The sequence below is a fragment of the Raphanus sativus genome, chromosome 3, assembly GCF_000801105.2.
Source record: "Raphanus sativus cultivar WK10039 chromosome 3, ASM80110v3, whole genome shotgun sequence".
NCBI classification, from domain to species: Eukaryota; Viridiplantae; Streptophyta; class Magnoliopsida; order Brassicales; family Brassicaceae; genus Raphanus; species Raphanus sativus.
Window position 1 is genome coordinate 21,452,817 of NC_079513.1, and position 15,968 is coordinate 21,468,784.

Here is a 15,968-nt window from a genome sequence, read left to right on the forward strand (position 1 = left end):
ATATTTGTTGTATCTTACAATGAGAGTCTCGACCTATATTTATACTAGATTGCTAATGTGATTCCTTGTTGTAAAAGGAATAACATGTTTATCCTAAGTTTATAAGACTTTATAAACTTCTTGGATAATAATGAAACTAACCCAATCTTCTTATCTCTTCAGGTCTTGTACGAAGCCCAGTAGTCGGCCCAGGAAAAATCCAAGAGACATCAAGGCCTCACACCGGTTCGTCTCTCTGATTTTTCTTTGATAATCTCCGTTGTTTCTACCTCTGCATTCGGATGAATCTCGAATGTCTTTAGTGTAAGTCTATGTCCAGCTTTTTTATTGGTATCTCGGGATTCGTCAGATGTTGTGTTTTATCGTTTTATATTTCGTTATTGTTTATCTTGTTTTAAATTTATGTGTTACTTATGATCTGAGTAACTTTGTAAAAAATATTCAAAAATGATATAATATTTAATATTTTTACTAAAAAAAAAAGCAAAAAAAAGATTATTACTATTTCCTTTTGGCGAGAATCTTATTATACTTCACGCACTATCACGAGCGTGGGAAAGTAAATGAGGAAGTGGCAGAAGAACAGAGCAATGCAGGGCCCCAAGAAAGATGTGCTATAAGTAGATTACTATTATAATGTGTTAACAGTTAATAGTCCGGTTACGCAAGTTGCAGCGCAGTAATATACTTCCTTTTTTTCTGATAAAGGGCCTAATATACTAGTAACTTTTAGTTACACTCTTAATCAGAATTTTTTTTTGTCAACTAATCAGTTAATCTCTTATTGCTACGTTTACAAAAGTAAACAATGTAAAGCAAACAAAAATTGACAAAAATCTAACCTAACCAACATCAGTCGCTTGTTTAATGTTTATTTCAACTTGGCAGCTCTTATCTATCCCGATCCCATATGGTTTACTATAATGTCTTTTTTACTATTTGTATTATATCTAGTTTGATTCAGATTCATGTAGTTTAAATCTAATTTTATCGGAAAGAATGGTTTTAGGGGATGATATTTGCAGCCAGGGGCGGGTGGCGGTACGGGGCACCCCGACTGATTTTTATTTTTTCTTTAATTATTAAAATTAAAATTTTCAAATTTCATAAGTTAGTGAAGAAAAATGTAAAAGTGCTCTCATCAAAAAATATTTTTATGTTGTTTTTGATATAGTGACCCCAATTAATTTTTTTTCTAGATTCGCCTCTGTTTGCAGCTATATAAATATGGGTGGCATGATCTAGAACTTTTGCCAAAAGTAATTTAAAATCTCTGTTGAAGTGCTTTCTTCATTTTGTATACGTTGGTGTGAATGGTGATAACAAAACTGAACAGTGGATTATGTAGATTGTAGAACACGCAGAAAATATATAATGAATGCAGAAATATGTGGAGTGGATGGATAGAGCAAACCGTTTAGAACGAATATAACAAAATTTGAGTGAACAATTTATTTGCAATCAAATAAAGTTTCCTTTGTAATCCCTTTTAGTTTTATTTATATAAAAAGCAGAACAACTAATGTAAGTATATGAGAATTAATTAATTTGACTATTTTCCAATATTTTTAATGATTAAAATGGATTCTTTTTCTATGATTGTATTGAATAAAAATATCTCATATACTAGCATTTTCCGATAATTTCTGATTTTAAAAACAAATTAAGGTAGGTAACAGTCTATATACTGATATACACACTAATTCGTGTGTGTTCCATGCAATTTTGTTTCTAGATTTATTATTTATTAAAAACAATATATATATATATAAGAGAGATTTATATTATTATTATTATTTGTTTTTCATTTCTAAATTCATGTGATATTTTTTAAAGGCAATCTCAAGTACGTCTGTGGAACGAACATGCAACCACAGAAAATCCAGTCTTCATTTAAGCACATAAACTTATCTTATTATGTCTTTGTCCATTATTAAACTTTCTTTATTGCATAATTCACTTTATTTCTGAAAGAAAATTTACATATACATTTTCAAGTAAACTATTATTTATATCAATTTTATAGTCTTACTAATTTCATGATTTCTTTACAAAAACAATTCTTTTCAATTTTAAATATCATTTCTTCCCTACAACAGTGATTTACTTTCTCACAAAAATTCTTAAACTCATCAAGAAGTCATGATGTTGGCATGTAATATGTAAGCGCGTTTTGAGAGTATATATGGACAGTTGTGATGGTGTTTTAGTTAAATGGAAAAAGAAGCAATATGATTGAAAAATGGAATATATATGAAAAGACAAGGAGCACTGTGCTATGGATTTTTTCATTGCAAGTTGAAGTCGACATCCTTCACCCTGTTCTAATTGCATGCTTACATATATAACTTTTACTCATTATAAAATAAATAAAATTAAAACTCAGAGCAGATGGAAAGCCGTTTTAACCAATAAAAATCAGACCAACATATCAAAAGTTGTCTTCATTTTTGTTCTTTTTTTTTGGCTAAAATTTGGTCATTTTTGTTCTTAACCTCATATGAAGACTCATTAATCTAATTCTACATTTGTATCATACTAAGTGATGTTTTACCTTATTTTTGGTTTTCAGTGATGTTTTATATTTTAATGCAAAAGTATGAATTATTTTCTAGATTAATCCTTACGACAAATTATTATTTTGTGTTTTGATAGTAATTTATATGAATTCTAAAGTAGGAGTAAAACCGATATCATGCGACTTTTTAGTTTTAACTTTGTATGCATTATGTCAAAAGAGCATCTCTACGAATGTGAAGACAAAACACGTAAAAACAATTATTCTCGTGGTGATTTTATCAAAAAAAAAAATCATTCTCGTGGTGATTAACAAATCTATTTTTTTTTATTAACAAACTATTGATTTAAGAGAAACAAGAAATCCAACAGAAGTAAAGTGTGTTAATAAAAAAAATAAAAATTTAAAAACGTTACATAAAACAACTGACTACTGACCAAGTCAGAACTTATTTTTTTGTTTGATAAAGGGCTAAGTCAGAACTTATTTTCTGTGGTGATTAACAGTAATAAGAGTACAACACTATAAAAATAAAACGCTCTAAACCCTTTGTCAAAAAAATAAGATAAAACGCTCTAATCAACATATATAAATAATATTTGCTCAGAAAACATATATAATATATACAAAAGACAATAATGGAATTATTACACTACAAACTACTTTTATATGTATAGTTTGCACACCTTTTTGTTTTCTATATTGCTGAATATATGTGTTTTAAATAAAATAATAGTAATGTCTTATGGGCTTTTTTACACTAAAGTATGTCCACAGTGACACAAATAAATTTAATAAGCCTCTCTCACTCTCTCATATAAAGGGACCAAAGTACCAATCTTTTTCTCTCAAATTCCCAACTTGGCCTCTGTTTTTCTTGTTTGCTCTCTTTTATGTTCACTTTCTCTTCCTCCTCTTCTCTTAAAAACCCATTTGATACTTCCAAAGTTTTCTCAGCAAGAACACAAAAATGTATGCAGATTCTGGGTTAATGCTCAGTTACATGCATAATTGTCCACCAGATTTTCAACAGATTGAAGACCTCTTCAAATCATACAAGCTCTCTGATGATGAAATGGTTTGGATTTTCATTTTCTATTTCACTGCATTTGGATATAGATCTTCTATTTGTGATAAATTTTTTTCTTTCTTTTTTAAACTGAGTTTCTAGGTTTTGGGTTCTTTTCTCCTGAAGATTCTGATAGTTTACTTTTGTCTTTTTGATGTAATGAAAGTTCTTTCTTCTTCTTTTTGTTTTGGTTTATGGAGTTAAAGTTGGAGTGTTTAGGAGATGAACAAAGCAAATTTGTCTACTAGTGAAGTTGATTTTCAAGAGGAAACGTTTGTGGTGTGAACTCTTAAGTGGTCACTTGATTGTAAGATATTTGTGTTCCGCTGACCTGACCATAAGTGTTTTTGGCTGCTAGAAAAAAAATTAGGATTTTTTTTCTAGTCAGGAGAAAAATGGAATCTTTTTGATAAAACGGAATCTTCTTCTGCAACAAAAAGCCAACTTTTTCTTTTCCAGTGAGAAAAAAAAAGTTATCTCGAAGCACTAAAGTAACCATTTTCTATTTTATTAGTTTGAGATTTAATAATGGGAACTAGTGCTCACATGAGATTCCTTGTCCTTCAAGACTCTAAATGGGTTTGTCTTGTTTCATTGGCTCTTCCTCCACTAACTTTTTTAAAAAAAAAGGATCTATTCCCACAAAGATCCGTGATTCACTGTCTGAATGTCTCGAACTATGTTCTGTTTTGTGTTGCGTTATGATGTGTTGTGGTCTTTGATTCTGATGCTACTTTTTATTGTGATTTATTTTTTTTTAAACAGAAAAACGCTTTTGCTAAGTCAACAAACATATCTGAGTATGATATAGGAGAAGAAGGAGATCTATTCAAAGCTCCTGATCCAATTCTTGAAGAGCCAATCTTAGCCGTTGATCCACTCTCAGCTGCTTTGACAATGATCTCTCGCGGAGACGACTCTTCGCAAGGGCTTTGTGAGCTTCCTGACCTAGGGTCGTTGCAGAGTGGCCAAGAGCTTCTTGACAAAGCCTTTTATGAATGTGAGCAAGATCTCATGATGAAATCTGCTATGGAGTCTAGATTCTCTGACGTTTTGGACGTCAAGAACATCTCTATCGTGACGACGGCTATCGATGAGAACCAGGATTTGCAGAAGAGTGTTAGCTTGGAGAACTTGAGCTCTATGGACTGGTCACAGCATGCACGTCAAAAAGAAGCTGTTGTGGTTCAGAACTTCCCTGACTTTGCTCAGTTGGATTATGATTCTGTTTTTGGGATGCGACGAGCGTTTAGTGAAGGCGACATACAGGTTCTAACCTTTGCACAAAGTTTGTGTTCTTTTTAAGACTCTTATATGAATATGAATTGTTATTTTATTGTTGTTTTTTGATGAGCAGAAACTTGGGACTTGCCACTTTCAGTCTCCACTGGATATGGTTATTGTGAGCTGTACTTCAGATGATCGTCGTGAGAAGCTGTCTCGATACAGGAACAAGAAGAGCAGACGAAACTTCGGGCGCAAAATCAAGGTATACAAACAAAAAAACACATAAAAAAATCCTATAAATCAAGGCTGGTTTTAGGCACAACCGGATGAAACATTTGTTTTAGTCCTCAATTATTTAAAAAAAAAAGTTATTATACATAGGTTGCATTGTCCATAAGTTGTCAAAAAGTAATTTACCAAAATTAACCTAAAAATGTTTATGATTCCTAAATTTCAGACCCAGCTATGATTCAAAAGACTTGAAATGAACCGTTTCGGCTTAAAATTAACTCTTCTCTGTTGCATTTTTTTTTTTTGGTTTCAGTATGCTTGTAGGAAAGCTCTTGCAGATAGCCAACCAAGGATCCGAGGAAGGTTTGCCAAAACAGAGGAGAGGAAGTAGAATGGTGTCAAAGGAATGTAATGGGACTGAGCAAAAGCAAGAGAGTTGGAAGAAAGAGGAAACAAGGATCATGTCATTAGAAACTAGTTTTGTGTTATATAAAATATATATGTGATGTTATGTGCATCCAATTAGTTTTTTTGTATATAAAGAGTTTCTCTAAAATAAGCTTTTATAAGGAAAGAAAAGTGTAGCTACTGAAGTCATGTAATGGCGATGTGAGATTTGTAGATATATTATATATCTATAATTATAAATACATTAAGTATATATTTGTCTCCTCCATTTGATCCAAAAGTCATGTAATTGCAAATTGAAATTCCGGTTTGTGTATTATCAGAGAGAATTCATAACAATTGAGATCAACCCACCCACACACCCCACCCCAAAAAAAAAGAAAAAAATTGTTTAAATGAAAAAAAAAAATCTAAAAGGATTATGAATTAATTTCAGATTTTATGTGTTGAACACCATTTTGTCTAATTTAATCTATGTAAATCAATTATATCATGCTCAGGTCAATAATATTATGTTTACGATTTCTTTTTATTTATCTCATGTATTAACCATTCATTAGTGTGTTTTCTTGTTTTATTATCACCTAACTCCATAAAGAGTATGTTGATTGAGTTACAGAGTATTCTTACTCTATTTGGTTTCTTTACAGGCATGTAAGAGGGTATGTCTTTCCATATGGGTCTTCTTGTTTTTTTCTATTATACAACTAAAATGCACCCTTAGAAGGTGTTTTTTCACCGCAGTGATTGTATTTTCTTAGTTATGCATATTACTTAGAGAGCATTTTAGCAATTTTATTGAGAATTTTTGCATTGTTGCCTGATCAATGGGAGATGTGGAGACACTGTGACATGTGCTTTGTTTCAGACTGAAGTATGTTTTTGCGAGTGATGAATAAATGGAACCAGCTTTGGTGATTTTGAGCCTTCCATCAAGTAATTTTGTCAAGGTACAATACCTTTTTGCTTTCATTTTGGCTCCCCCATGGTATCTTGTTCCCATCAATTTGGGAAGTTTTACTAGGTGCAAAACTAAAACACAAGAAACTAAGGGTAAGAAACTTACTCTGTAGTGCTAATAAAGCAAAATGCATCAGGACACATCACCTTTGGACTGAGTCTTTTCTTTGTTAAATATAATTGTGTAGCTTTTGCATAGGTTTGAAAGAGATAACGTACCTGTATTTCGTTGTATTAATATCCTAGAAGTCTCATGTCTTGTGAGTTGTGACAGAGGATCTGAGTCTGCTTTGGTCGATCTGGCATACATGGATGAGAAGAAAGATTCAAGGAGGAGAAATGGTAAGCAGAGACATCTGAACATACTTGTTTCCATGAAGGAAGTCTGTTTCCTTTCCTCTCTTGTTTGTAGTGTTGATATGTATTTTTTCATTCAGTAAATATGACATGAACGTGTGCGTTTTGGCAGATATGATTACTTGTTTGATCCAGATGAGCCGGATGAACTCAAGGTGCCATGTTTATGCAAATCAACTGCAGGAAATTCATGAATTAGAGAAACTTTGCTGGAGCTGCTCTTTACACACATAATATGAAGCCGAAGAAGTTGCTCTCCCACGCTTTAATAGGAATCTCATGGAGTCTAAAGCTCATGAAATTTATACTGTTTTTTTAAGTAGACAAGACCAGAGAGGTTTTGTAGCTAAGTTTCCCATTTCTGTATTGCTAACTCTTCAAACCTTCTATTTGTCAAGGTTTCAGTTTCTCAAAAATATCAAATAAAAACGAGAAAAAAAAAGACTACACCGGATTATTTTCTCTAATGTTTTATTATTTCTCTTTGCATGAAATGAGAAAGGAGGGGCACAAAAAGAAAAGAACAGAAGAAAAAATAAGCAATGTATTTTAATAAGGCACTGAAAATGAAATGCAAAAACAAAACAGAAACGAGATGCAAAATAGAAATTGTCTTAATGTGTACTTTGAGTAGCATCATGTATCTGACTTATTACTGACTCATCAGTTTCATTAACTAATGATTCCTTTACCTTTGGAGATACATCTCCATTACCATCAACAGCTTCAACTTCCTTCTCTTCTGCTTCTTTCATTTCCTTGTCTTCTTCACACAACACCTTCCCCTCATCAACCTCCATGGCCTCGATAGCTTCTGGTGAAGCTATGGTCAAGGAATCAGGATCGCCTTCTGTAACAGGATCACCTTCTGTAACTGCATCATGTTCAGGAGCCATGTCTATTGTTTGGTCTACAGCATCTCCATCATCTGGCTTTCCATCATCCTCGCAACCTTCAATATGATCAGAGGCCAGAGCCTCCGGTGTCTTGTCTGGGATGGGAGACGAAGATCTTTCAACTTGTGTTCCCGTCTCCAATCCCGCATCAACAGGTAAGGATGCTTCCTGATTCGCATCAACAGGTAAGGATGTTTCCTGATTCACATCAACAGGTAAGGATGCTTCCTGATTTTCCTTTTGGGACATGTCTGAATCCGACACATCGACTTTGGCCAAGCTTGAAGGAGGAGAGGCTTGAGGAGGCCTGTGAGTCTCAACATTTGAAAGACCCTTCATTTCAAATCTTTGCTCCTTGTAGAGTTCCATTGCTATCTGAAAAGTAGAAAGAAACACATTATAGCATTGTCTTGGAGAATTGCAGGAAGCTAATATCAGAATCTTATTTTTTTCTAGTATTAGTGCATTTACCTGAAACAATGAACTATTTTGAGAAGGAAACAATGAAAGAGTAGCCAAGGAAGTACTGTTGCCTTTTGGCACTCTCTTCCCACCTTCCTGTCAACAAAAAGAATATAGAGAGACATGAGAAAAGGTTCTAAAAGCCAGTACAACTAGAATGAATGATGTCGGTGTTTGAGGATAGGGAGTTCTACCTTGAGATTTACAAACACAGCAGCTCCATCATCAATTCGTTGATGTTCTTCATCCAACAATGAGCTGATGCATTTGAGCAGCTCAGGATCAGCAAGCTCTACCGACATATCAAGCTTTGACAGATAGTGCCGGCAAAAACGTTCGCTCCTCTTATCAGTAGTTTCCGTGACAGGCTCTTCAGCTGCCTCTTCCAGTTTAATTTTAGGAGACCTCGCATCCAAATCTTTCGCTGGAGATGTTAGATTAGACCCAGCTTCAACGCTTTTCCCCCTGTTGTTTTCAGAGTGACTTGTTTGGCCACCAGGAGACTCACCATCAGCAACCTGAGCCGAGTTATCATCTTTAGCAGATCTTGATGAGACTTCCATGCTAGCATCTCCATTTCGGTTTTTCCATTCATCTGCACCAGACTCCCAACCACGGCTCTGCATCCGCCTGTTATGGTCCCACTCAGATCCTCCATACATGTTTGACTCATCCCCCCTGAAAGCACTATTGCTCATATCCCCAAAAAAGCCATGCATGTGAGAAGAAGCAGCACCTGAGCTTTCCATCATATTCTGCCACCCGAGAGGACGCATGTGACCAGAAAATCTCTCAGCGTCAGGTATATGATAAGGGATTCCAGAATGGTTCATTTCCATTGTAGGCCTCACCCCAAAGATAGATGGAGATGGGTATTGTGGCATCATGGTCTGAAAACCATGCGGTTGAAATGGTATAAACCCATTCGGAAGTGGAGCTGGCCAGCTTGGGACACCTCTCCAAGTATTATTACCCTGTGTTTGTTGCCCTCTTCCCATCATCCCATCAACGCCTCTCCTATAACGCCCACCGGTATTGCCCCTGTTGTCGTCTTCTCGAAGGCCCACTCTAGGACTACTCATGCCACTCCTAGATTCTGGTCTTGGAGGAAAAGAAGAATTGTTCTGGTTGGGTTTATTGTTAAAGGATATATCTCCCTGTGATGTCTCATCTAACCTAAGTCTTTCATCCTCAGGTGCTGAGAAATCTCTCGCATTGTTCCTAAGGCCTGTTTCTTCAACCTCACTGCTCCATCTTGCACTACTCTGATTATTATTGAATCTCCGGTCAAGACTTGTCGAAGAAGGAGATCTTTCAACCATGGGGCGGGGTGAAGCTTTTGTGGAGCCATGAAACTCGCCCAAAACACCATCTTCCGTCTTTACTGTCTTCTCAGACGCTTTCTGTCTTGTACCTCTGTCCGATCCTCCAGACAGCTCAGCCGCCTCCCTGGAAGAGACCCATTTTGTTGTCTGGTCTGACACATTCCTGTTTCACCATTAACAAAACTATGATCTGAATTCAACGTTAAGAGTCAAAAAATTGAATAAAAATAAAAATGCTTAAGAGGAAAAACGTACCCATTCTCTTCTTGAACCACAGAACTGGAAGGCTGACGCTCTGATTTTATCACATCACCATCAGGCCCTGCTCGGCTGCTTCTAGTGTCCACGACCACCTCCTGATAATCTGGAGACTTCCTCCCTTCTCTTCTCTCTCTATACCGACCACTTTGATCATCTAGACGCGACACGTCACGATCGTTATCCCTGTCCCGGTCACTTTTGCTTCGTTTCCCTTCATGATAATAGTCACGGCTACTACGGTCTTTCTCTCTCTCATGAGTCCTCTCCCTATCATGATCCCTGTCACGGTCTCTACTCCTATCACGGTCCCAGTCCCTTCCATAGTAACGATCATGCTCATAATCCCGACGATCACGGTCCCTTTCTCTATCCCTATCACGTTCCCTATCTCGCTCATAGTCACGATCACGATCCCGACCACGTTCGCGGTCTCGTTCACGCTCGTGATATCCATCAAGCTCACTGTCAGGCTCATGACCGTGGTCAGTGTCCTGTTGTTTGGACTTCCTTTTACTTTCATCTGGGAGGAGCTTTCCATCAGACCTGTGATGCTCTTTAGTAGATCGGTCTTCTCTCTGCTTTTCACTAATCTGTTTGACGTCTTCTTCCTTGTCTTCTTGATATTTATCTCTGGACTTCTCTCCTCTATGTTTCCCATCTTTAATGTAGTCATCGTCGCTGTTATCTTGATTCTTGTCTCCACCACCGTGATCATCCCTCTTACGCCTTGATCGCTTCTCAGAATGGCTTTCAGTGCCTAGACTCCTTTGCTGATCCTCAGCTTTCGACTCTGAATCCACAAACAGAAACATCAGTAACAAGAAAACATTTCGCTGCTTCCAAAATTCTCTAGTTATACTAGGCATCTAAGTAAACAGCGTTTGCAGATTTTTTATATATTTTAAAAACAGTTACATACGGTCTCAGACATGATAACAACCAAAGCAGCAATAACAACATGAATAAAACTCTGCAAGTGCTAATCACAACATTAATCCAAAAGACTACACTTAGGTATATGAAGAGATTCCCATTATTAGAAAAGACATCATGTAGGTTCTTGTCATCCACAATTCACACACAAACACGAGAGCCAGACTGCAACCAAAACTGTATCTCAGAAGCAACCTCAAACACAAACACTCAAGTCAATCAAAACCAGAACGTTGATTCATACACAAACACGAGAGAAAACAGATTGTTCCAAACAGACTGAAACCAAAACTGTGTTACAACAGTAACATCAAACACAAGCACTCAAGTCAACTAACACCAGAACCTTAATTAACACACAAACAAAAGATAAAACAAATGAATCTCGAAAAAAGAGAAGACTTTTACCAGTTTTATCAGAGAGACCCTTGGATCTATGGTGATGATCATCCCCATCATAAAGCTTCTCACTTTTGCTCTCCTTATACTTCTTATCAAGCTCCTTGCTTTCCCTTCTACTAGACGACTCCCTATGCTTCCCACTACTACTACTCTTCCTCGTCTCCTCCCCATCTCCTTCCTCTCTCCTCCTACTACTCTTCTCACTAGACACCTTACTCTTCTTCGAACTCTCCCCTTTCTCATCCTCCTCCCCTCCTCCCGTCGTCGTCTTCCCTCTCCTCCTCTTGGAAGAAGATGACGTGTACTCCTCGTAGTACTCTCCATTATCGTAATACTCCTTCCCTCCTCCTCCTCGCTGCTTCTCCCCAGACCCTGAAACCCTAATCGCGCTCTTCTTCTCCTCCTTCTCCGAATCCGAGTGGTCTCTCGCGTCCTTGTGCTTGCTCGATTTGTGCCTCGTACTCCTCGGCATCTTCTCTCTCTCTCTCTCCCTCCTCTCCCCCAAATCGCGCAAAACCTCCCCCCAATTGATTTCTTCGATTTCGAAATCGGAAACCCTAATCGAGGGTTACGATACAAGACTTCGGCGGATTAGGAAACGGCGGCAGATCTCCGGCGAGATTTGACGGCGGCGGCGGAGAGAACCCCTTTAGTGCTTTTTGCCCTCTCTTGCGATGCCTCTTCGCTTTGAGAAAAATGTGTGTTGCGTTTAGATTAACTGTTTTTTTGTTCTTTCGGACAAGGGGAAGACTAAGGGGATTAAACACCGATAATGACGATGTTACCCTTTAAACTTCCTTCTTTTTACGGTTTCTTTTTTGCTTTGGCTCCTAGGGAAGTTTTAAGTGCTACGCTTGGGCCGGATTTACTTAATGGGTTTGAAAGGGAGTTTAATTCGAGATACAAATTTTAAGCCTTTCTAAATTGGTTGTCAAATTCATTTTATGGGCTTGCCTAAAAGATCAGTTTTACCATGGGGGACTAAATTTCATTTTTTTTATCAAATGGGTGACTAAATATTTAAAAGAACTAAATAATTGAATGGATTTTTTCTTCCTCCAACTCATCTCAATTTAGCCTCCTTCAAACTGTTATATATATTTTTTTTGAAAAATTGAGTTTTTCTAACTCAACATCTCTGATTAGTGCACTAACAAGTATTTGTCAACGGCTCAAGCCCTTGCATTTAAAAGACTAAAAGGACCAATTTATAACACTATAAGAACATCAGCATCACTCTGATCTTTCAACCACAATTTCTCCAATACTTATATTAATATTTTAACACTAATTATTTAATCTAATTTAAAACTTAGCATCTATATTATTATTTATGAAGTGATTTTGCTTATTTGTCATGTTCTCCATGATTTTAGCTAATTTTGTTTATTTATCATGTTTTATGAAGTTTAAGCTGAATTATCACTGATTTATTATTTGTTTTAGGATGAGTCACTAATTTATTAATTTAAAAAAAAAGACTTGATGAATCTTGTATATAAATAAAAACGAATTTTATTTTATTAGTATTACATTTATATGGTATATTAGCTTTTCTTATTTGTCATAATTTTATTAGGTTTTAGATTTTTAAATAGGTTATTGATTTATTATTAGTTTCTAACTATTCACTAATTTATTAATTCAAATAATAACCTTACTGAATTATATATATATATATAAACGAATTTTATTTTAATGATATAAGTTTATATGTTATATCTATACTAAATAATTGATTACAAAATAATATTACAGAATTATCAAAAAAATCATGTTCTCCGTGATTTTAGCTAATTTTGCTTATTTGTCATGTTTTTATTAAGTTTAAGCTAAATTATCATTGATTTATTATTTGTTTTTACATGAGTCACTAATTTATTAATTTAAAAATAGCCTTGATGAATCTTGCATATAAACAAAAACAAATTTTATTTTATTAATATTAAATTTATATGTTATACTGGCTTTTCTTATTTTTCATATTTTTATTAGGTTTTAGATTTTTAGATAGGTTATTGATTTATTATTAGTTTCTAACTATTCACTAATTTATTAATTTAAATAATACCCTTACTGAATTTATATATAAATAAAAACGATTTTTTTAATGATATAAAGTTTATCTGTTATATGCTATATTAAATAATTGATTACAAAATAATATTATAGAATTATAAAAAGAAGATAATTTCTATATATATATATATATATATTGTGTGCCTATCTGAAAACAATATTTTTATTATAAAAGTTTAAAAAGAATTAAGATATAAAACAATTTATAATTAAATATTAGTCAACCAAAAAAATATAAAAATATTTTCTAAACTATCTCTGAGATTTGAGTGTTTTAAAAAAAAATTAACACAATAATAAGTATATATTTTGATAAAAAAATATTTGACATATAAATATTTTGATGTTTGATTTAACTATTTAAAACATAAATAATAATTTATTATATTGGTTTTAGATTAATAAGACATAAAATAATTGATGACAAAAAATGATGACATAAAATAATTAGTATTTATAAGAAATTTATATCCGCAGGTGCGGACAAAACACCTAGTTAAAAAATAATTGTACTAGCAAAAAAAGTCAGTGAATAGCTGGTTTCTCTTTGTTTGTTCAGAATATCTAAAAAGAAGTGTCTCTCACAATTTGCTTCTTTTTCATCAATTATTATATTTTATTAATTTATTTTTTTCAGAGATATTCTCTTAGCAAAGTAACCGATAAAAGATGCTTTAATTGATATTACATTTCAATTAAAATTTGATATTACATTTCATATTCTAAAGCTGGTTTTGGTAAATTGATCCTCTATTCGATTAGTTGCTCTTTCACTGTAAATCTCTAAAGTTGCATCCGATTCAAAGACCATATTTATACCATGCATTTCAGTTTGAAGACTTAACGGGTGTTTTAAACCAGCCCGTAATAGGAGTATATCTAATGTAAATCTCTATTTTTTTCCAAGGTGAAATAAAATTGATTATAGAGTAAAAATGTTTCAACTTTACTCTATTTCCTATTCCATAATAGAGTGATGAACAAACAAAAAATAAATTACTCCATTTATGAAGTAAACTTTTCATTATGAAATAAGAAATAGAGTGAAGTTGGAGCATGTGTTACTCCATTATCACTTTTACTCTATTTTAGAGAAAAAATGGAAATAAGCTTGAAGTTGTCCCAAGTAATTTGTGTTTGTAAATTATCTATTTGAGAATTTTTATTTCACTCAAATTTCTTTTTCCAATTTCCTTAAACTTTTGTTCCAAGTAAAGTCCAGATGTAGGAGGTTTGGAACATTATGATAGAATTAACTTTTCGTACTTTTTTGTAAGCATGTATGATAATTCAAAAGCTTTAGAAATGCCCTCATGAAAACGCTGGTATAGGATGGTCCTTGCATAGTCGAGAAGATACTCTCATCATACAAAGAAGCTCGGCAATCACTCCAACAAATTCATCACTTGATGCAGAGGCTATGGCAACCTTGCTAGCGATTCAACAGTTACAGCAATTGCATTATAGCAATGTGATCATTCTAGGAGACAATGCACAATTTTCAGGAAAGGAAAGAAACAACTGCTGCAGTCCACCTAACATGGTCGAGGATCAAAAAGGTCTAATACAGTATTATCTGGATTTCGTTTTACTCTACGTTCTTAACTACAAAATTAAACAAAAAACATATTCCCAAAATACTAAAAAAAAAATTCAACTAAATCGTAAAAGATTATAAAACTAATCTTTAACAAACTAGGAGGAAAAAAAGAAACAAATGAATACAATTTTATTCAACCATAAAATCAAAACAAAATTGGTTTTGTTCTGGTCAGCAAACGAAATATTTATTTCCTTATTTTAAAATATTTAGATTTTCCCAATTACATTTTTCTATATTAGAAATTTAGCCAAATTTCTTCCTTTGTTCGTGTGACATATTAATATAGTATGATGTGCTTACTGTATTTGTTGGTAAATGATTTGTTCCAAAATAATCTCGTCCAATATAATAGCTCCTACTTCCGTTTTGTTATACACGTATAAAATTTCGCAAAATTGACTTATACTACAGAGTGTTTCAGAAAATAAAAAATACTACAGTATCTTTATGCCATTGATTATTGTATATGTTTTCACCAAACTGTCTAATGTCGTTTATTGTAAAACTTTTTTTTTCGAAAAAGGGCATCCCCTTATTATTAATCAAGAAGCAAAAAAAAAGAATAACCTTTAAAGTGTAAACTATTTACAATGTTGCCATTATGCATACGTGTCGGTTTCACAAGCCTTCTCAGCTTTCATATAGAATTTTCCTTAATATACTAGATTTATTACATACATTGTCATTGGTACTGCAAATATTTACTGCATGGTCTTTTATTACATTTTCATTATAATTTGTATTTCCGTGCGTATTAAATATAGGCCACCGCAGATTATTCAAGCTAAATTTAAAAATAAATATGTAAGTGAAATCGTTCCCTCGCTGATTCAAATATATTTAGTGTGTTTTGTATATGTAATACATCAAATGCATTTTTAAGTTATACATCAAATTCATATTATAGTTCAAATTCGTACATGAGTTTGCTAATATCACTCGGCCCTAATCTTGAAAATATGATTAAGAAACATGTCAGATTCCGATTACAGACTGTTTTGATTGTATATCTCTATGTTTTAAAAATACAAATATATATGATAGTTATTCTAATGGATACATGAAATAGTAATAATTTAAAAATATGCTATTCAGGTTAACCTCACGCATAAATATTGATTGACTGTTTGCACAAAAAAACTCAAAATCTTTCCATAATAACCATTAATATATGATTATTGGTATATTACCTGCCCTAATTTGGCCTGCCATTATTATCGATTGATTCGTTATGAAT

The 15,968-nt window shown here is 33.8% G+C and overlaps 2 protein-coding genes across 3 annotated transcripts; one reads left to right on the forward strand and one right to left on the reverse strand.

Annotated features, from left to right (window-relative positions):
• Positions 1–3,356: 3,356 nt before the first annotated feature.
• LOC108844168 (zinc finger protein CONSTANS-LIKE 10) lies at positions 3,357–5,716 on the forward strand. The gene is made up of 4 exons (XM_018617381.2): positions 3,357–3,596; positions 4,353–4,856; positions 4,945–5,076; positions 5,359–5,716. Exons 1-4 carry the CDS (start codon positions 3,489–3,491, stop codon positions 5,434–5,436), a joined length of 822 nt encoding a protein of 273 aa, XP_018472883.1. The 5' UTR covers positions 3,357–3,488; the 3' UTR covers positions 5,437–5,716.
• A 1,580-nt stretch (positions 5,717–7,296) lies between these two features.
• On the reverse strand, positions 7,297–11,782 carry LOC108847388 (uncharacterized). Of its 2 annotated transcripts, XM_057004990.1 has the most exons (6): positions 11,056–11,782; positions 9,709–10,504; positions 8,323–9,616; positions 8,138–8,224; positions 7,882–8,041; positions 7,297–7,851 (listed from the first exon to the last, which is right to left on the reverse strand). In XM_057004990.1, the coding sequence occupies exons 1-6, from the start codon at positions 11,519–11,521 to the stop codon at positions 7,385–7,387; spliced, it is 3,270 nt and encodes a 1,089-aa protein (XP_056860970.1). In that variant the 5' UTR covers positions 11,522–11,782; the 3' UTR covers positions 7,297–7,384. The 2 variants fall into 2 exon arrangements, with proteins under 2 accessions (XP_056860970.1, XP_018476119.2); XM_018620617.2 differs by having other exon boundaries at positions 7,297–8,041.
• Between the last annotated feature and the right edge of the window lie 4,186 nt (positions 11,783–15,968).

Bases quoted from the DNA above. Each gene is read 5' to 3' on its own strand.
- LOC108844168 (XM_018617381.2), top strand. From the start codon at position 3,489: ATGTATGCAGATTCTGGGTTAATGCTCAGTTACATGCATAATTGTCCA. The intron at 3,597-4,352 runs GTTTGGATTTTC...TTTTTTAAACAG, and splicing joins AGCTCTCTGATGATGAAATG to AAAAACGCTTTTGCTAAGTC. The intron at 5,077-5,358 runs GTATACAAACAA...TTTTGGTTTCAG, and splicing joins ACTTCGGGCGCAAAATCAAG to TATGCTTGTAGGAAAGCTCT.
- LOC108847388 (XM_018620617.2), bottom strand. From the start codon at position 11,521: ATGCCGAGGAGTACGAGGCACAAATCGAGCAAGCACAAGGACGCGAGA. The intron at 10,505-11,055 runs GTAAAAGTCTTC...TTGTGGATTCAG, and splicing joins GGGTCTCTCTGATAAAACTG to AGTCGAAAGCTGAGGATCAG. The intron at 8,225-8,322 runs GTAGAACTCCCT...TTTTGTTGACAG, and splicing joins CTGTGTTTGTAAATCTCAAG to GAAGGTGGGAAGAGAGTGCC.